Source organism: Syngnathus leptorhynchus, chromosome 5, assembly GCF_054491065.1.
Source record: "Syngnathus leptorhynchus isolate UIUO chromosome 5, UIUO_Slep, whole genome shotgun sequence".
Taxonomy (NCBI): domain Eukaryota; kingdom Metazoa; phylum Chordata; class Actinopteri; order Syngnathiformes; family Syngnathidae; genus Syngnathus; species Syngnathus leptorhynchus.
Genome location: NC_141199.1, coordinates 16,760,215 through 16,779,608, shown reverse-complemented (window position 1 = coordinate 16,779,608; position 19,394 = coordinate 16,760,215). Strand labels below are relative to the sequence as shown.

The window sequence follows — 19,394 nt, the reverse complement described above, 5'->3', positions numbered from 1 at the left end:
CAAGAAAAATGTTGACAATTATTAAAAAAAAAATTCAAATGCGGTTTTGTGTGGTTGCTTCCAACAACTGTAGGGAACAAACAGCACCATCCATTTAAATAGTTTACTGATTTGGCAAAGTTTTTAAAAACAGATCACTGTATGTCATTTCACAGCTTATTCCTTTTAAATACAAGAAGCATAAGATTTATTAATAATGCTCTACAAAACATGTAATGAGAAACATATTCAAAGGTATTAAGCCTACAACAACAGTCCTCGATATACAGTTGACAAAAAGAACGCAGCAAAAGCAGTCACTGAAATGAGAAAAGACCGTGATGGGGGCCGGGGGGGGGTCTGCTATGAGTTTGGTCACTTTCTGGAATTAGAGAAAATCGGCACATTCATAATATGTCCATTTATTGGGTTAATCTGGAGGGATGTTGACCTCGTGCAGTGGACAAACATGGCTGCCGGGCAACAGTAAAGCACGTGCGATCCTGAAAAATAATCAAGCTATATTTTTGGTCTATTTTTAGAAATGGGATCGTTTTGACACTTTCTGTAAAAAGTTCATTGTTAAAAATAAAATAGGGATCCTTAAAAGAAAAATATGTAAGAAATAAAGTAGCAAAACAAACAAAAACCTGTCATTTTTGAAAAAGTTTTTTGAAGATAAAAAAAAGTTGACAGAGGAAAAAAAGAAAAGCGTAATTTTTCAAGAGAAAGTCCTTTAGGGGGGGGTAAATGAGATTTTCTGTCAGGTATGCCAAAAAGTGCTCCTCGGTACAAACAACCACAAACTATTTTGTTTCGTCACTATGCTCACAAAGGCATCGCGAAAAGGAAGGAGGACGCGGCCAACCGTTTAACATTCGGGCGCTCTTGAACGCTCTTAAAAAAAATAAATAAAAAAAACACATCAGCAGCCACGCACAGTGCGTTCATGCGGTCGTCGACTGAAAAAGCACATCAACGTAAACGCATACACGCACACAAACGGGCTCACGAGCGAAGGAGAACCTTTGAAGGCAAGCGCACCGATACGCACAGACGCTCCAGCAAGGAGAAGATTTTCATAGTACCACTTGAGGAGCAGCAGCCTCCTCTCTCGCAAGTGTTAGCACTTTTAGTAGCTTCGTGTCAGTAGTCATTTGGCAGCGGCGTCTGCCCCCCCCCTCCCCCCCTCGCTCATTGGCCAGGCCACCAACCCGCCCTCGACGGGATTAAAACGCCGGTTCAAAACCTTCCTATGCTCACGTTAAGTGCCAAAAAAATTCCTCACGTTCGTCAACGTCACCTTCGTCGTCGCGGCTTCCGTCTCGCAACTTGTCGAAGTCAGTGACCAACGTGCAAATGTCGCGTGAGACGACGACAGATCCCACGTGAGAATCCAGCAGGATGCAACTTCTGCTTCTAATCAGCGACGGGCGACTCCAGCAGTCATAAGGGTTTGTCGATCACAGTCACACCTGGGGATTCAAACCGATCGCAAAAAAAAGTCGTACATTTATTTCGTACAGTGATTCTCTGTGAGCTGCTAGCGGTACTTGGGCTTCCTCTTGTGGTACACAAATGAATTGCAGCCCAAATACACTTCAGTTGTATTTTCCTTTTGAATTCAACGAGTTAGTATTTCATCTCTAAGATCTGTAGTCTGTAGTAGACCTTTCGTTTACTTTCTATGTGTAATTTATTTTTAATTTTACGGACATTTTTCCTCAAATTTTGGGACTGTTCATATTTGTTTTCTTGTATTTTGACAAAAAGAACCATTTAAATATTTTGAGAAAAAAACTGTGGTGCCTTTCTGTTGTGTTTTTTTTTTTTGGGGGGGGGGGGGGGTCCAGCCCACCTGCATAACTGCGTCCCGTGCTCATGCAGCTTGGCAGCAAAGTCCATTTGTCCGAGTTGGGGTTGTAGAACTCCACCGACGCCAAATTGCAGCTCCCGTCGTCGCCGCTCACAACGTACAGCAGGTTGTTGACCGCACACACGCCTGAAACAAAGGCCGGGTCACGCGGCCGCTGCGTCAGACGCCATTTTGTCAGCGCTTTATGAAAAGTCGTTTGAGGACTGATTCTCTATCATCTCTTCATTACACCCACTGACTCATCCACTCTGTCCTCACTTGTACAGAAATTCAGCACGTTCCAATGACTTGCCCCCCCCCCAAGGCCAACCTCACCTGCGTTACGACGACACATATTCATATCGGCCACCTGCCGCCAGCTGTTGGAGGCCGGCTCGAACACTTCGCAGCTCTTCCTTACCAAGGGGCCGTCGTGGCCGCCCACGGCGTACAGCAAACCCTTCAGCACCCCCACGCCTGGCACGGGGAGGAAACGGAACTTTTAAATGACAAATCCCCCCCACCGCGGCTGGAAGACGAAGACGGAAAATCCCACCTGCGCCGCTGCGTCGGGTGCCCATTTCGGCGATGTAACTCCACGTGTTACTTTTGGGGTTGTAGGCTTCCACCGTGCTCAGACATTGCCTGGTGGCGCCGTCGTAACCGCCGACAGCATACAGAATCCCTGACGTACACACAAATGTATACACACGGATAGATGTTAAGAATTCAACAGGTCGTGCATTGTGATTTCTTGCTGCGGTTGGCCACAAGAGGGCAGTATGATATTTAGACACAGAGATGACTGTCTCTTCTAAGATGAACATAAAGCAAAAATGATAAGTGAGTGAATACTTACCGTTGACAACACCCACCCCCACGCTGCTACGTCGTGTGCTCATGGGCAACACGTGGAACCATTCATCGGTTTTGGCGTTGTACGCCTCGACGGTGGACAGACCTGCAAAGTTGCACAGCAACAAGTCTGAGTGTCAAAAAAATTCGAAAAAAAAGTTAGAGTGACAGCTCAAAAATTGAATTTAAAAAGGGAAATCTGAAAGAAAAAAGATCCAAATTAACAAAAAACCCCAAAACAAATTTAAAAGTATCTAAAAATAGAAAAAAAGGGGGGGGGGGGTCCACAAGCAGTGGTACCTGTGCTTCCGTCAAAGCCGCCCACGGCGTACAAAAGTCCATTCAGCACGGCGGCGCCCAGTGTGGATCGGCGGTCTTGCATGCTGCTGACGCTGGTCCAGCGGTCCATCATGGGGTCGTAACAATCCACTGTACGCACGCGCAGGGAACCGTTGAAGCCCCCCACAGCGTACACGCATGTTCCCACGCACACCACGCCTAAAGGGGAAAAAAAAAAAAGCTGAATAAACATACTTTGCGCTGAGTTGAAACGGGACTTTATCAGTAAGCTAATATTAGCATTAGCCTGGTAAGCTTCCTACCTGCTCTGCACCTGCGGGTGGGCAGCTCGGCCACCTGGTACCAGCGCTGCTCCTCGAAGTCGTAACATTCGACGCTGCGGATGGCTTTTGGCGCTTGGCCGCCCACCACCACCATCACCTGAACACGAGCGGCAGGTGACGTGAAGAAGTTTCCTTAACCCTAACGCAACGATGAACCGATTTGATACCTTGGGGCAGCAGGCGGGGGTCCGCATGCGCGTGCGTGCCGTCTTCATGAGCGCTCGCTGGTCAGCGGGCAGCAGGTGGTACTTCATGGCCTCGATCAAGTAGTCCTTGCAGGCGCTGCTGTTCTTGATGAGGGACTCCTCCTCCACACGCTGACATCATGAACAAGTGTCCAAACAGATGGTGGGATTTATTTTCAGAAATTGAGCATGGACGGTGATGCCGAGACTGGAACGCCCTCGCGTGAGGTCAGGGCGAGCCAGTTGCAGATACACATTTCGTCGTTTGTTGAGCTTACAGTTAAACGCACAAATTGGTAGCTTAGATCATTCTTAACTTGCTGTCAAAATATTAATAAAAAATTAATAAAAATAGCACACACATCCACAAAAAAACCCACCAAGTAGCATTTTTTTAGCAAGTTACGTTTCCAAGTTGTCACGCAAGTGTAAAAAGAAGCCAACTACTGGGGTGGTACCTGCACCAGATATTCTCTGGTGAGCAGGGGCAGCCGCACGTGCTCCATGAGGTGGGCCAAATGCTCCTGGCGCACATCTTTGTCATGGTTGACCCACGCGATGACCGATTCGAAGACCTGCGCGTTTACAACGACCATGTCAGGTCGGTTGCCGCGCCGGTGCGCGGCGGTTCCTCGTGCGTACCTTCTCCTCGGTGGGAATGGTGAGCTTGTCGCTGGCGATGAGGCTGGAAACCTGCTCCATACCCAGATTGAGGAACTCCTCACTGCCCACTACCTCGCTGAAATGTTGCTCTGAAACAAAAAGCACAAATAAATAAAACACACCCTCCAAAAAAGTGAGACCAAAATACACCAAAAAAAAAAAAAACTCCAGAAAGAAAGTGTAATGACCTGCATAGCAGTTGGCCTGCGTGAGCAGTTGCGAGCAGGCGTGCAGGTCGGCGAAGGCTCGTATGCCCAAGCAGTTGGACGGGTGCAGCTGAGAGCTCAGGAACTCGCAACACGCCTTCTTCACCTCGTTCAGCTGCAGCAGACCCGCGGCCGGCAGCAGAGCCTGACACGCGCAATCCGTTTCAAGACACAATCAACTGTGATATTCTTTTATTATTTTGAAATATGGTCTTTCGTTCCCCGTTTTGCATCGTGCGCGCTACCTGCACATTCTCCTCGGTGACTTGTATCTCGGCGGTGTAGATGTAATCCACCAGGAGTCCCAGAGTCCACCCATCCATCTCTTTGATTCTCACGCGCTTGGCTCGACTCTCGGCCATCTCGCCTGTCGCACGCAAACCGTTTTGTTTCCTCGTAGGGGAACGTCCGGGGTGAGGTGTCAAAGGAATGGGAGGGCACCTGTGAACATGGCGTGGAAATACGGGCTGCCAGCAGCGAGCACCACGCGGTGAGCGGCGATCTCCACGTCCTCTGCTACGATGGTGACGTCACACAACGAGCTCTGACTGTGGTCCAAAGACATTTAAAGTGCCTACGATGAACCTCAAAAAACGCTTAGGTGCTCTAGTAAGCTCAAAACATTTTCTTGAAAAATTGAGATTGGTGTTGGACAGATGAAAATGTTTCCTTCTTCTCTGTCAGCCAAATGCAAATGTGGTCTTATTAATACCTGCGCAGCTCGTTCATGACTTTGAAGGCCTTCCTCATGTGTCGAGGGTTCAACGTGACCGCACCTTGTCTCTCCACGCCGTCCTCTTTGTCCAAAGCGTGCGGACAAAGCCTTGTGCACCTGTGGCAAAACAGAGAGTTCAAGGAAAACATTTTGGTTTCTCTCAATAGTTTGATCGTTGTTATCAAGAGAAATGTTACTTGTTCAATTGTAAATGGTTGATTTGCATCTACAGTATATGAAACAAAATCATTGATGGCAGATTCTTTCTTTCATTGGTGCATGCCGCCGGTTGCTTAAAAATGGATGGTGGCCCACCAGATGGCCCACTGGCCATATGTTGGATAGCAGTGGGGGGGGGTTGCGCATGATTAACAGGAAATGCTGAAAACTATAGACTGCTAGCACTAATTAAAAGGCTTGAGAAAGCTCTCCGTGTCATTGTGTTGACTTCAATTAAATCACGTGGCACACCCACGCAACCACAAAAAGAAAAGATCATAAATAAATGTAAACTATTCCGACAAAAGCATACTAATGCAGGTTTTCAACCAACCATCACCACCTCCCCCATCCTCTCCTCACACGCCGCCTGTCTTAATGCGGCACCATCCGTCACACTACGAAACGTCAACACACACACACACACATTCTGATTTATTCCTTCAATTGCACTTCTACTCACAGTGGATGCGTGTCCATGGTTCCGCTTGTATTCAACGGCAGCACACTTGGCCCAGCAGCATGCACCATTCCATATCCGCGCGGTGTTTTCGTTCTCCTGGTCGGTCGCGCGGCGGGTGTGGTGGCGTTGGGGTGGGTGGGGAGGTGGGGTGCTATAGCTACACCGGAGCCCGACCGCGATGACTCCGAGCGGACGTAGATGCCGAGGCGAACCGGCAAGCTTGGGGAACAAGACGGAGCTAGCTGATAGCCACTTGATAAGCTAACTACTTGGGGAAAGGGAAAGTGACAGGAAGGCTAAATGGGAAGTTTTTCAATGCTCTCCCCGTGTGACTCTCCTCGTTGCTGGATGTTGTGTGAGAGAAGACGGGCGAAATGACATGTTTTTTCCCCCCTCCATTCTCCTTGCTGCTTGCTTGAGACGCACAAACAAGGAGACGTGAAAGAGGGTCCTCGATGTCAAAAAGGAGTCACCCAAAGAAATCACAGCGCCACCCAGAGGTGGAGGACAGATACAGTTAGGGAGCAACCTCATTATAGGCAAACCTGTACTCATTTAATCCAATAATACGGCAAAACAAACATAAAAATAAATTAGAATACTCAGACAAAAAAATTAAAAGAAAATTTACAAAGCTTTTATTCAGTGATAAGTTAATATATATATAAGAGTGGAAAAAAAATGCTTTTTTTGACCTTGGAAAATGGATAGTGGGCAAAAATAATCACAATACTGTATTATGAATACAAAGAGAATAGCAAAAAAAAAAAATAATTCACACAAATGTACCATGACACATTATAATGACTAAAAGGGAGATAAATCAAGTCAAACAGTTGGACTTATCCTCTCATCCATCTGTGATTGCAAACTGAGACAGACGATAGCTGTGAAGACGGCCAGTACAAGTCTGTCATGGTGTGAAGTCACCCAACATATCTGAGGCGGCATGATGTCAGAAAAAAAAATAAGAAAAGAAAACACGCAGATGCTATCAGTGTCAGCATGAGCTCGTTCAGGCACACTGAAGATATTCGCCTTTAAATCTTCGTCGTTAATACGTGTACATATTTTTTGTGAAAATAATGAAGTTGCAATCATATTTTGGGAGGGGAAAAGAAATCTGATGAGAAAAAAATTGCAATTATAGGAGAATTTTTTTTTTTTACAACAATTCTCTTCTATCTACAGCATTGGTCTTGCATCAGGATTTAACTGGCTACTACTTTTTTGTTTGTTTTTTGTAAATAATTCACACTTGTAGCTCAATCGTTGGCCTTAATGCAACCAAAAACATAAGCTTCCAAAAGTCAAGCAGCACCGAAAATGTGGGCTGGTCCACGCACATCTCCACACTTTGTTCCTTCCTCAAACGTACAACCAATAGCGATCCTTGTATGATTTGTCCCTGGCAGAGGTAATAACGCATACTGCAAATTTCCAGTTCCGTATACTTTCTCAAGTTTGATTTAACTTGTGCGAGTAATCCACAAGAGTCCATCCCATTAGTTTGGCTTTAAAGGTGCGGGAGGCAAGCTGGCTGAGGCCTGCTCCAGGAAGGCCAGGGGTCCAGGCGGCGGTAGGTCACTGGGCTTGCGATGCTGCACGCTGACGTCTTCCAGCACTTGCTGCCAGTGGTGCAGCTTGGACAAGTGCTTCTGCACCAGCATCTCCTTTCTCTGGAGTTCATTGCGCAACTCAGACACATCCTGGAAGACAAATTCAGAGTATGTTTTAATTCTGCCAGCCAAAAACATGCAATTAATCTTGGCTGATAACATGCTTGTATTTTTTTTTGTTATGTTCTAGTATTAATATATTAATTATAATTCAGTACCTCTTTGACCACCTGCTCAGGTTTCTGCACTGAGAGCTGAAGCCTCTTCTGCAAAAAGAAGCATTCTGTCTGCCGGGCCACGTCCAGGAACTTTTGGATGCACTGGTCCACGCCTGGAACAACCAGAAACTAATAGTTTGAATTTTCTAATATTCAGAGACGTGAGATTAATGTTTCAAATCAAGAAAAGCCTTCACCAACCGGTTCGGATCTCCTCCTGGTCAGTTCCGTTCACGTAGTCTTGGCTTACCAACGATGCAAAACAGGCCTGAGGAATAAAGGAATTGATTACACTTTTATAGTATTTTGCAGTGAATAAAACTTATTGCATTAGCTTAAAAAGAAACAGTAAAGTTAGGTTAAAGACACGAGCGACAGCTATGCTAAAACTAGCTAGCACTCCAGGCTATCTTTTTTTTCTTTGTTCAAACAACAGTCTCACCTCGAACGAAGCTTCCAGTTCGTCCACCAGCGTGTTGCTTCCTTGGCTCCGGTTTCCCGGAACGGGAAAACCGGGCTGGCCTGGGCCACCGACGCCGGCTATAGGGTGCGCGCTTGGCGGCTGTTGTCCGGGGAACATTCCGCTCATGGACGACGCCATTGCCGAGACAGAGTGTGAATGACTTCCGGATTCGGCACGCGCATGCGTGAACGCGGCTCTTGAGCCGCCACCTTGGTGGGGTCAACGTTCCCTGAGACTCAAGTGGAAAAGCTTTGAATTCATAGCTTGCAAATCAGATTCGGATATTTTATATTGTTTCGTATTATTTTGGCATCCATTGCAGCCTGGTTATCCTTTTTAATACTCAAGGAACAACTGCAACTTTACAAATTCGCTCATTTATTGTGTGCCAACGCGGCTGCAAACTCCACCAGGGTACGCGTGGGCCTTCCCGACATGCCCTTCTTCAAGTACGGGATTTCATCCTTATTGCTCATCACTCCTGCGATGTCCAGATGAGCCCAGTGCGGCGACGTGACAAATTCCCTCAGGAAGGCCGCCGCCGTGCACGCGCCGCCCGACCTACCGGGAACCAAATCGGAGGCCGTTTGAGAATATAAGGCTTCCTACTTTTCTGTTTCTGCTACGTACCTGCTGTATTTGCCGATGTTGTTGAGGTCGGCCAGCTGGCTGTCCGTGACCTGTCTGGTGTAATGCTGGAACAAAGGCATCCGCCACACTCGGTCGCCTGTCACGATACTGGCCTACATAGACAACACACACTTTTGTCAACATCTAACTTTGGAAATATCCATCCGTGTGTGTGTGTGTGTGTGTGTGTGTGTGTGTGTGTGTGTGTGTGTGTGTGTGAGACCGTGTGCATTTGATCCCATAACCAATCAGAGTTGGTGAAGACTCCCGTCGCCGCCGAGCCCAGCGCGACGTCCATGGCGCCTGAAAAAATACAGTTGTACTGTATGTGGGGGATTTAAAAATCGGCGGGTACCAGCAGATATTAAATATGAAACTAAATGGGTGTTTTGGTGAATGAGTTTTGAAGGTGGTGGTGTCGGAAGCCCTAAAATCTCACCTGTTAGCGTAGCAACATTAACAACAGCCCTGGGGTTGAACGTATGTGCGTAACAGAGCGCGTCGGCGAGGACGAGCCGACCTTCTGCGTCGGTGTTGTCCACCTGTGCGTACAGAGACACGTGCAAGCCTTTCACAATGAACATTTACTCGACGTTTCAACCACATCGTTCTCAAAATATCCACCGACCTGGATGGTTTTCCCATTCTTTGCCGTTACGACATCACCTGGTTTGGTCGCCTTGCCGCTGGGCATGTTCTCGCACAGCGGAGTTAGGCCTGGTGTAGGAACAAAAAATGTAAAGTACGAAGAGGCCCATTTATGGGAAACTTCCTTCATGTAAGTGTAACATTAGACAACTAACGATGTCCTGTTTTTGAATAAAAGGATGAAAATAGAAACATGTGTTTTTAAATCTGATCAAATCATTGTCATGATAACAACACAGAGTGATTTCAACCAGAGTATGTGCCATGTATGACAAAGAGAGCTCAACTCACCGATGAGGTTGACGGGCAGCTTGAGGGCCGCCGCCGTTACGACCGCGGCGCACACGGTGGCGGCTCCGCCCATGTCGGCTCGCATCATATCCATGGAAGCGGAAGGCTTCAGAGAAATGCCGCCGCTACAAAGAGAAGATAAATCATACGTTAACGTACGAATTGTCAGGGTAAGTTTGAGGCAGCCTACCTGTCGAAGGTGATGCCCTTGCCCACCAGAAGAAGCGGGGCCTGGGTACTGTCGGGTGAGCCCCGATAGTGCAGCTCCAGGAAGACCGGGGGCTCCTCCGAGCCTTTGGACACACTGAGAAACGCGCCCATCCCTTGCTCCTCGATCCACGCCTGAGATCTGAGGAGAGACAAAATCCACATCTACACCGCAACTCAACCAGTGACACTTCAGTAAGAATTTATAATCTTGTTGCATGGGTGAGAATTTATTTGGTTGTCACTTACCTCTAACAAATACTGTATTTGAAAATGACTTTGTTACCTTCACTTTTCAGCTCAAATGAATAATAACAATAATGAGTCATAAATATTGTACCGTTTATGGACTACGACCCGGTCGCCATATTGCGCCAGCCGCTCTTCAATGGTCTTGGCAAACACGGTGGGAGTGATGTGATTGGCTGGGGCTTCCATGAGGAGGCGGGCTAGGTTTTGGCCTTCGGCGTACAGCACTCCTTTCTCCCACGCTGCCACGTCAGAACTAAACGCAACCACAGATGAATTCCATACGTTGAGATGAATACATGAATAAACGACACTCCTGGTCGTACCTGGCATGAGGCTGCACAGTCACTTTGGGCTTTTTCTTGGATTTCAGCTGGTCGTACTGAAACAGGCCCAGTAAGGCGCCCTCTGCTGCCGCCTGAGGGTCACCGCAGCCATCCACCTCTACATGGCTCACATCCAGGTCCTGGAGAACCCTGCAGCCGGCCGCCACAGCCGTGCGGATGTTCTCCTTGGCGGAGTCCCAGTTTTCTGCTTGGCACACGCCGGCCGTGACATCATCCAGACCGACCACGGCAACACACGGGAAGTCCTGGACGACAAACAACAAATGATTACACTCGTTATGAACCGGGTTTTTTTTTTCTACAGATGATTAATTGCCCACCTTGTGGACTCCATAGAATACTCTGCTTTTGCCTTTCTTGAGCGACGGTCCAGAACTGCAAAGACATATTGTGCAATTGTTTCCTTCACACTGAAGCAAGGAGTCCAAGGGGAAATTTAAATCAGAATATCTCGACAACTTGAGTCCGTATCGTAAAGTTTAATCAATGAGACAATGATGGCACAACAATCTGCTTTAAGTCATTTTTTCCCTCAACCAGTAAAAAACAGAAACAAAAAGAAATATTTAGGTAATATAAGGTTAAAACATTTGGTATCACTTTCAACTTGAAGAGAAAGTATGACGCTGCAGTGTTATAATAATTGGACTAATGTCAGTAATTATTATCATTAATTTTAGAATTATGAACGTTTGAAAAAAAAATGTTGGTGTAGAGAAACTTACATTTTCAGTAATTCGGACAATTTTCCAGACACTTGGCGGTCAAAAGTTGCTGCTGCGTCAGTCAAATGATGGCTGCCTTCTTCTTCTTTCTTCTCAAAAACTCCCAGGACCAAACCCTGCGGAGGGCAAAATACACATTTTAATTCATCTTATCTAATATTTTTGGAAAGAGGCGACACAGGCATTGAAAAAAAAAGAAGAGTTTATGAAATGTTGAATTTTCTCCGGACTCCTGTCACTCACTTTTCTTTCCATCTTGAGACTTTTGGAGGCACAAAATGTCCGACAGCATGTGTTCCGTGAGAGTGTCACCACGGCGGCTTTCCTCATAAGGAACATATTCGATATCTCGGGATCATGTGTGGGGACAAAGTACAAAATTACAACGGTACGCGGCGTTAAAGGTCGCACTCAGAAGCTGGAAGGCGATCCGCGCGGAAGAGGTCGCTTGTTGTGACGTCATCAACGAGCGACTGATAAAATGATTAAAAAAAAAAAAAAGCCCACGTAATAACTATTTCAATTAAATGTTTCTAAATGGTTTGTCTATCCAGTCGGTTAGATAAAAATATATCAGAAATTAAAACAGGAATTTTAATGAAAGATTTTATTTGTGTGCCACCAAATTTTTATTGGTATAAATGTTCTCTTAAACCAGGATAAAACACACGTACCACGCAGACTAACCAATTTAATAATAATAATAATAATAATAATAATAATAATAATAATAAATGGTTACAAGTGTATTTTGAACTGTGTCAGCAGCTACTTAAGATACAAAATTTGCTTCCTGAGCAAAACTCTAACAACAATAAAAAATTGACACTTTTTTTAAAGCTAATACACAGACAACAACATGCAAAAAGATATTTAAAAAAAAAAAAAGTGTTTTCTGTTCTTTTCTGTGCTCTCGTCTGTAACTATGTCATTATGGGCATTAATATTGGCCATTTGGCTCACATTGTCATCCTCAGATCATGAATGTGAGCCTATCACAATCAACTGGCAGGAAATCCGATCTAATTCTCATGTAACATCCTGTCTTCTTGGCAAGTTTCAATTACTGGCACCTTCTTTACTTGAACTGTCAGTAGAGCAAATCCAGCGAGGAGATGGTGGGCTGCTCTGGCACCTTGACCTCTGCTTTGGGCAGCTTGACCCGACTCAGGGCGACCACCCCGCACACTGACAGATGAGTGGCCACGCTGGCCACGCTCAACCAGAAAGACCAGTCAAGCTCATCATTCAGGACGACCAACGTGAAGAAATTTTCCCGGTAGTTGACCACGTGCTCTGTGAGGCGGTGGTGCCTCATGGCTGCCAGGAAGCAGAGGGCGGCCAGGGAACCGAACACAGCTGGAGGCACAACAGCGGGGAATGTGAACAGCTGAACAATTATGAGAAAACTTCTATTTGCTCAATTTGTTCATCACGTACCGGCCATTATATTCCACAGGTAGAGTCCCTTGTGACCCTTGATGCTTTGGTAGGGGACCTTCCGTGCATTGTAGATGCTGAAGGACAGACTGACCAGGGCGAAGAACATGGCTGCCAGGAGGAAGAGGATGACCATCATGTGAAGGCCGCCGTTCAATGTGCGCACCAGATTTGGAAAAACTGCAGGACACACACATGGGTTGAGGTGTACAAGTTCTCGGTCACAATGTTGGAAAATGCTTTGGAATAAAAGAAACGGTGGTCGATGTTTGACTCGTTTTTGTGACAGAAATTAGACTCCAGACTTTTGCCATGCATGCAACCTTGTCGAAAGAGTTTTAGCCTACTGTGGATTTTGGAGCGCCTGGTCCCGAGCCCGCATTTCTTGGTCTTGCCTCCGCGGAACAGACCGTAGTAAACGTCCCCGGTGAACAGCTCCAACTCCGGGTGGGACGCGTTGACAATGTCGACGCCGGTTTTGCACAAGATGCGCCCAGTGACCCAGCGCTCCGTGGACAGAGCCCCCAGCAGGAGAGCCACGGATCCGACGCAGAGCACCGAGGCCGCCGAGAAGCTTATCCGTTTCCACAGCGAAGGCATCCTACGACGACCAGCCCTGCGTGTTGTCCCGGGAGAGGGATCACCGCGCCGGGCAGCGACCGCAGCCGAGCGCCGCCGGCTACCTCCTGCATTAGTTTATCCGACTGACTGAATTAGAAAAAGGAATAGTTGTCATGAAAAACGAAAGACGTTGGCACGCTCGTAACTAAGGAGGTAGAAACCGAATCTATGGCGGTCAAAAGGATCTCTTACCGGAGGGAAACTCTATCCTACTTGCGCCACGCTGCTCTTTATGCAAGGCAATAAACAGCAAATTGCCTCTGGGAGACATTTAATTGGTGACCTTTAGGCACAATACCAATATAAAAACCATACACGCTTGGGTAATTGTGTTCACTCGAATCCCAAAGGTTACAAATGTATTGCACCCCTATATGGACGTAGATTGGGGTTTTTCAATATTTAAGTTTTTTTTTTTTCAGTTACAAGTCAAAAAATTGTAATCACCGATGGCTAGAAACATTAAGGAAGGAATTTCAAAATGATTGACGATATATATTTTTTTTATTTTTCTATTCTCCGATTTGTCGTTTCATACAAATTATTATTTTCTTAAAAAGTACTCAACTACTGTGGGCGATCACTAAGCGTCGTGGTGTGCGTGATGTCGTCATTGCGCTACGCATGACGTCAGTCGACCAGGCAGCGCGCAAGTGTCGCTGTAAAGATGGCGGACTCGCAGTCGACGGGTCTGGCGGACGATCCCGACAAAGAGGACAGGGAGAGCGCCGGGAGAACGTTGAGGACTAGTAGGGCCAAGTGGAAGGACGGTGGCACGGATGGCTTGCGGTTTACTGACAAAAATGTCACCGGGAAGGAAAAGAAACGCAATTTGTCAGGTGGGAAAGCTCGTCCGGCTGGGGGGGCTACTAGGAATAGCCCCTCAGTTTGACAGCAATAGCAAGCCGATGGAGGGGTAGGAGTGGGGAACGTCGACGTTAGTGCACCCTAATAGTTCTTTGGACCCTAATTCTGATAACCTGATTTTATCATCCCGTTAAATTAAGCAGTAGTTCCGATATCCTGCGACCAGACTCATAACATGGCACATTAACACTGGACTGTTTATTGTTTGTCCAGTGCACTCACTTGTTGTGCAAATTTAAAAATGTTGTCATTAATTTGACTCCATGCTGCATGTATGTTTGTGCAGATCTGTCCCTGATCAGGTTTGTAACCACTGAGCTCACCAGGGGCTACTTCCTGGAGCACAACGAGGCCAAGTACACTGAGCGCAGGGAGAAGGTCTACACTTGTCTCCGCATCCCCAAGGAGCTGGAGAAGGTGAGCCGAAACTTTTTATTGTAGAATATGAAATACAAGATGCTATGCTAACTGCTAGCTTTTGTCATAATAACTGCATGAATCACAAGAGTTGGTTCCGCTCAACTCAGAGTTGACCGCACACGTCTTTTTTTTTTTTTTTTTGGTTTAGTTGATGACATTTGGCTTCTTCCTCTGCCTGGATGCCTTTCTCTACATCTTCACGCTGTTGCCCCTCAGAGTGCTGCTGGCACTCCTGCAGTTTCTCACACTGCCGTGCTGTGGTCTTGGGTAAGGGGAAAAAAAACTTCATCAATATAATATCAAAAAAACGTGATATAAGGAGGATATGGTAAAAAGTAATTCAACATAAAAGTTTATAGTAGGCCCTCAATCAGTTTTCTCCCAATGCTTCTGGAATCAAATCTCCAAATTCACTCTGCATTAATTGTACCCATGTCATCAGCTGAACCTTGGAGTGTATTATTATTCGTTGCCTATAGAGGGCAGTAGGTAACTTGGTCTCATGCTATAGCGGTGGACGCCTCCTCCAGCCGGCCCAGGTGTGCGATGTCCTGAAAGGCTTCATCATGGTGCTGTGTTACTCCATGATGAGCTACGTGGACTACGCCATGATGTACCACCTCATTCGAGGCCAGTCTGTCATCAAGCTCTACATCATCTACAACATGCTGGAGGTACTCCCAGAAAGACGACGATCATCGTCACGGCGGCGCCTAGCCTCATCACCTCCGTCCTGCTCCGTTTTTGTGCAGGTGGCCGACCGCCTCTTCTCATCATTCGGCCAGGACATTCTGGATGCGCTGTACTGGACGGCCACGGAGCCCAAAGAGAAGAAGCGGGCGCATATAGGCGTCATCCCGCACTTCCTCATGGCTGTGCTCTACGTCTGTATCCTTTGCTATTTGTCTCCCTGACTGTCGGCCAAAAAAATTCGGAACAAAATATCAATTTCTGATCTTGGGATTGGTTCGGGACATCCCTTTTATTTGTGTTCTCTAATAGTATCTTGTTTTATTTCCTCCTTAATTTGCTTGATGTCAGTTCTGCACGCAATCCTCATTATGGTTCAGGCTACGACGCTCAACGTCGCCTTCAACTCCCATAACAAATCGCTCCTGACCATCATGATGTCCAATAATGTGAGTCGTACCGCTCATCACATTAGCTTAGGTGTTTTTGTTTTTGTTGTTTTTTTTTAGAATGGATTAAAACTGAAACAAAATGCACATTCATTTTTAAATGGTTACGGACTTAGTTCATTTAGTGCTAGACAATTAAAAAAAATAATAATAATAATTGTAGCGAGATTCTTTGGCCGGATGAAACTAAAGTCACCTTAAAATCAGACAAACTGACCACCAGTGTAGATTGCAGAAGTACAAAGTAAAAAAACAACAACAACAAAATACCTAATGTTGTTAACAGTGGGTGTGAAGTTCATTTTGTCTCCTTGCAGTTTGTGGAAATCAAAGGAAGCGTTTTCAAGAAATTCGAGAAGAACAACCTGTTCCAGATGTCAAACAGCGGTAAGTGAATCCCACGATGAACCCAAAAGGTCAATTGGAGGTGGGGCACGTCTGTCTACGCAGGGGATTCATTTTCTTTTGTATTGTATGTTGCCCTCAGACATAAAAGAAAGGTTCACCAACTACATCCTCCTACTCATCGTCTGCCTGAGGAACATGGAGCAGTTCTCCTGGAATCCCGGTAAGCATCTCCACAAAGGCGCATTGCGCAATTTTGGACAAGCTGTCAAAACAGCCAAGCTGTTGTTTTCCTTTCAGATCACCTGTGGGTGCTGTTTCCCGACGTGGCCATGGTGATTGCCTCAGAGATGGCGGTGGACGTGGTCAAGCACGCCTTCATCACCAAATTCAACGACATCAGCGCCGACGTGAGTGCCAAGAAGCTCACACTCGGGATGTTCCATTATTCCATGTTGTCATCACCCGAGTGGTTCTTTCTGAATGGTTGATGGGTTGCTGCACACTTATGCAATGGGACCCACTGACACAGGAAGGGATTAGCCACCTTATTTTCCACGCTGTCAAAGCTAATCACTCAAATCTCACTCACGATAAAACCTGGAGTCCATCTTTCACAATCGACACATTCTCGGTTACTAATATGAAGCTGCCGGGATTCAAACCCAGAACCTCTTGATTGTGAGACAGATAAACTAACCACAGACCGGGCTGTGATGCTAATGCTAAATTCCATGTACGACGTACTAAGCACACCAAAACTTTATTTCTTTTGATGGCGATTGTGTCACTGTTGTTATTTTGCCTATATCGTTGTCACAGGTTTACGGGGAGTACCGAGCCAGTCTCGCCTTCGACCTGGTCAGCAGTCGACAGAAAAACGTGAGATGTTACAGGAAATTGTGTGTGCATGTGTGTGTTTTAAATGAAGTCAATTTAAAGCTGCTGGGTCAAAGCCAACCCAAGCATTTATACTAGGGCTGCTAAAAAAATATGAATCAGGGTGAAATCACAATCACAAAAAAATAATAAGAACTTTTTTTGAAACAACAAAATATGTTATATATATATTAGTTATTTTAAAATCAAGTATGGTTTCCTTGTACAGATAAACTTAGTGCCTTGGATATTAATAATAATGTCTTTACGATTATTCCGATGTTGCAATTATGAATATTCATTATGTAAATGTTTTAACTATAATTAATTCATACCCAGCGGCATCACGATTTTGATCCAGCATCTCTATTTGTTATTTGACAGGCTTACACAGACTACAGTGATTCTGTGTCCAGGAGAATGGGCTTCATTCCGCTCCCTCTAGCACTTCTGGTCAGTAGCCTCAAACATAAAAGTTTATTTCTTGTATTTATTCGTGATATAGTGTAAATTTTATTGCACACATTTCTTCACCCAGCTGATCCGCGTGGTCAGCAGCTCAGTGAAGATCCAGGGCTCGCTCTCCTTTATGTGTGTCCTGCTTTTCTATTTTGGGTAAATGTCCGCCGCCTTGGTGCTCTTATTATTATTATTATTTTGTATTCTAAGAATGGCACATTCAACCCGTGCGTTTTTTGTTGTTGTTTTTTTTTGCGAGCAGGCTGATCACTCTGAAGGTGCTCAACAGCATCGTCCTGCTAGGCACGTCGTGCGCCTTTGTCAAAGACGCAAATATGGAGGAGAAACTTTTCGAACCGCCGCCATCGGCCGTCTCCAGTCGCGTCAACTCGCGGGCTCACCGCGCCAAGCCACCTCACACTGCCTCGGCGCAACAAGGTACCGTCACCGACGTTTAATAGGAGCTAATGCGTCCAATTGAGTCATCTCTGCTTCAACCGGCACGGACATCGTTCCTAAAACCCGCAATCGTTCCCACAGAACCAACGACGGACAAATCCGGAATACCCTTGGCGTCAGTCAGCCCGCAGCCGGCCTACGTGGCAGAGAGCACCGCCCTCCCCGCTGCCGCCATCCCCAAGAGCGACTCCGACGTCTTCCTCACCACCCCCGACGAGGAGAACGACCTCATCAAGATCATCAACACGGACACGGGCCTGGACGAGGAGGTGTTGGCTCCTCGGACCCCCAAGAAAGACTTACTGGAAATCGATCGCTTCACCATCTGTGGCAACCGCATCGACTGAACTCCGGAAGGGAGGCGGCGACCGATCAGTATTTATTAATTTATTACAGACACAAACCAGCAGAGGCTTTAAGCTGTTATCACCTGCCGGCCCGACGCAAAGAGCCCACCGGGGTTCGCCGGACCCGCTGCCGGTTGCTGCGCGACCTGCTTAAGACAGCAGTCCCGGAATCCAGAGATGTGAATTTGTTGCTGTCAAGGTTACAGCTGTGCTGTGTGTGGGGTTTTTTTTTTTTTTTTTTTTTTTTTTTTAAAAAGCACAATCCACAGTTGGCAATTGTTTTAAGAAAGAACTGATTTTATCTTTTGTTTTTTTAAACTTTTTTTTATTTCTAGTGAACAAATTTGATGTTTTTACTGAAGTGGCAGGCTTGTCTTAACAAACTGGAATCCTGATGCCATTTTTTTTAACATTTTACTGAGTCATTAGCCCGTTTCACTCGGCCTGGAAAAGCTAGCAGTTGTTCGGCCGGGTGGGGGGGTAGATAGTATCATCATTTTTAAGGGTACAGTAATCATTTGCAGAGGATTGTGACTGAGCCCTATCCAAGGGTGTGTACACTTTTTATACCAACTGTACCTAAATGCATCAATCTCATCTTTTACTTGCTGCCTCTTTGATTACTTAACTAAATGAGCAAAGTTACTGATAGCTTCTTGATTTGCTTCTTGCTCAGTCATTGTGTGTGAATGTGTGCGTGTGAGATATATTCTGAACACAACAAGAATAAAAAGTATGTTTTAGAATGTTTTTGGTGTTACATCTTAATACACTTCACCCAGTAATATGTTTAGTATTGTAGTTGCATTTTAAAGTAGTGTACAACTGCACTGCATTAAAGTTACAGCTGTTCAAAATAGTGGACAAACAAATTTTAACTTTGATGCAGTGCAATAAATAATTGTTGTCAAACATGAACAAATCTTTTAGGAATAATATACAGGGAAATTCATCTCTAGAAATGGGCCAGTTTATTATTATTATTATTATTATTATTATTATACAATTGCAGTGGCTAGCCACTAATGAAATGACGGCACACGGTTGTCTACTTTTGCTGTATTGTATTCATCTTAATTTTTTTTTGCCAAATATAAATATTGTGCATTCTCATTAAAATTCAATTTCCATCCATATTTCCATGTTTTCTGGAACTAAGACTTTTTTTTAAAACTGCATCGGAATTCGATCGGGTGTACCTAATGATATGTCCCTATGCCAAAAACGATAATGGCGTTGGCGCGGGGTTGAGAGACGC

The 19,394-nt window shown here is 45.6% G+C and overlaps 5 protein-coding genes across 6 annotated transcripts; 1 reads left to right on the top strand and 4 right to left on the bottom strand.

Annotated features, from left to right (window-relative positions):
- Positions 1 to 63: 63 nt before the first annotated feature.
- Positions 64 to 6,206, bottom strand: klhl2 (kelch-like family member 2). 2 transcript variants are annotated; one of them, XM_085912671.1, is made up of 15 exons: positions 5,764 to 6,206; positions 5,079 to 5,198; positions 4,808 to 4,914; positions 4,612 to 4,733; positions 4,349 to 4,511; positions 4,140 to 4,249; positions 3,956 to 4,072; positions 3,480 to 3,629; positions 3,292 to 3,409; positions 2,990 to 3,187; positions 2,694 to 2,795; positions 2,391 to 2,519; positions 2,171 to 2,311; positions 1,838 to 1,981; positions 64 to 1,454 (listed from the first exon to the last, which is right to left on the bottom strand). In XM_085912671.1, exons 1-15 carry the CDS (start codon positions 5,829 to 5,831, stop codon positions 1,426 to 1,428), a joined length of 1,818 nt encoding a protein of 605 aa, XP_085768797.1. In that variant the 5' UTR covers positions 5,832 to 6,206; the 3' UTR covers positions 64 to 1,425. The 2 variants fall into 2 exon arrangements, with proteins under 2 accessions (XP_085768797.1, XP_085768798.1); XM_085912672.1 differs by lacking the exon at positions 64 to 1,454 and having other exon boundaries at positions 1,887 to 2,009.
- Positions 6,207 to 6,378: 172 nt separating this feature from the next.
- Positions 6,379 to 8,386, bottom strand: med28 (mediator complex subunit 28). Its single transcript, XM_085913033.1, has 4 exons — positions 8,043 to 8,386; positions 7,802 to 7,868; positions 7,601 to 7,713; positions 6,379 to 7,472 (listed from the first exon to the last, which is right to left on the bottom strand). Exons 1-4 carry the CDS (start codon positions 8,199 to 8,201, stop codon positions 7,269 to 7,271), a joined length of 543 nt encoding a protein of 180 aa, XP_085769159.1. The 5' UTR covers positions 8,202 to 8,386; the 3' UTR covers positions 6,379 to 7,268.
- Positions 8,387 to 8,424: 38 nt separating this feature from the next.
- Positions 8,425 to 11,615, bottom strand: lap3 (leucine aminopeptidase 3). The gene is made up of 12 exons (XM_085913032.1): positions 11,404 to 11,615; positions 11,161 to 11,276; positions 10,756 to 10,810; positions 10,415 to 10,680; positions 10,180 to 10,344; positions 9,823 to 9,981; positions 9,633 to 9,757; positions 9,322 to 9,410; positions 9,133 to 9,235; positions 8,917 to 8,996; positions 8,694 to 8,806; positions 8,425 to 8,624 (listed from the first exon to the last, which is right to left on the bottom strand). Exons 1-12 carry the CDS (start codon positions 11,497 to 11,499, stop codon positions 8,438 to 8,440), a joined length of 1,554 nt encoding a protein of 517 aa, XP_085769158.1. The 5' UTR covers positions 11,500 to 11,615; the 3' UTR covers positions 8,425 to 8,437.
- Positions 11,616 to 11,991: 376 nt separating this feature from the next.
- clrn2 (clarin 2) lies at positions 11,992 to 13,200 on the bottom strand. Its single transcript, XM_085913011.1, has 3 exons — positions 12,948 to 13,200; positions 12,601 to 12,780; positions 11,992 to 12,519 (listed from the first exon to the last, which is right to left on the bottom strand). The coding sequence occupies exons 1-3, from the start codon at positions 13,198 to 13,200 to the stop codon at positions 12,251 to 12,253; spliced, it is 702 nt and encodes a 233-aa protein (XP_085769137.1). The 3' UTR covers positions 11,992 to 12,250.
- A 633-nt stretch (positions 13,201 to 13,833) lies between these two features.
- Positions 13,834 to 19,210, top strand: tapt1b (transmembrane anterior posterior transformation 1b). Its single transcript, XM_085912003.1, has 14 exons — positions 13,834 to 14,060; positions 14,375 to 14,505; positions 14,657 to 14,775; positions 15,020 to 15,182; positions 15,261 to 15,396; positions 15,550 to 15,647; positions 15,965 to 16,034; positions 16,135 to 16,215; positions 16,293 to 16,402; positions 16,815 to 16,874; positions 17,256 to 17,324; positions 17,410 to 17,486; positions 17,593 to 17,768; positions 17,871 to 19,210. Exons 1-14 carry the CDS (start codon positions 13,889 to 13,891, stop codon positions 18,134 to 18,136), a joined length of 1,728 nt encoding a protein of 575 aa, XP_085768129.1. The 5' UTR covers positions 13,834 to 13,888; the 3' UTR covers positions 18,137 to 19,210.
- Positions 19,211 to 19,394: the final 184 nt, after the last annotated feature.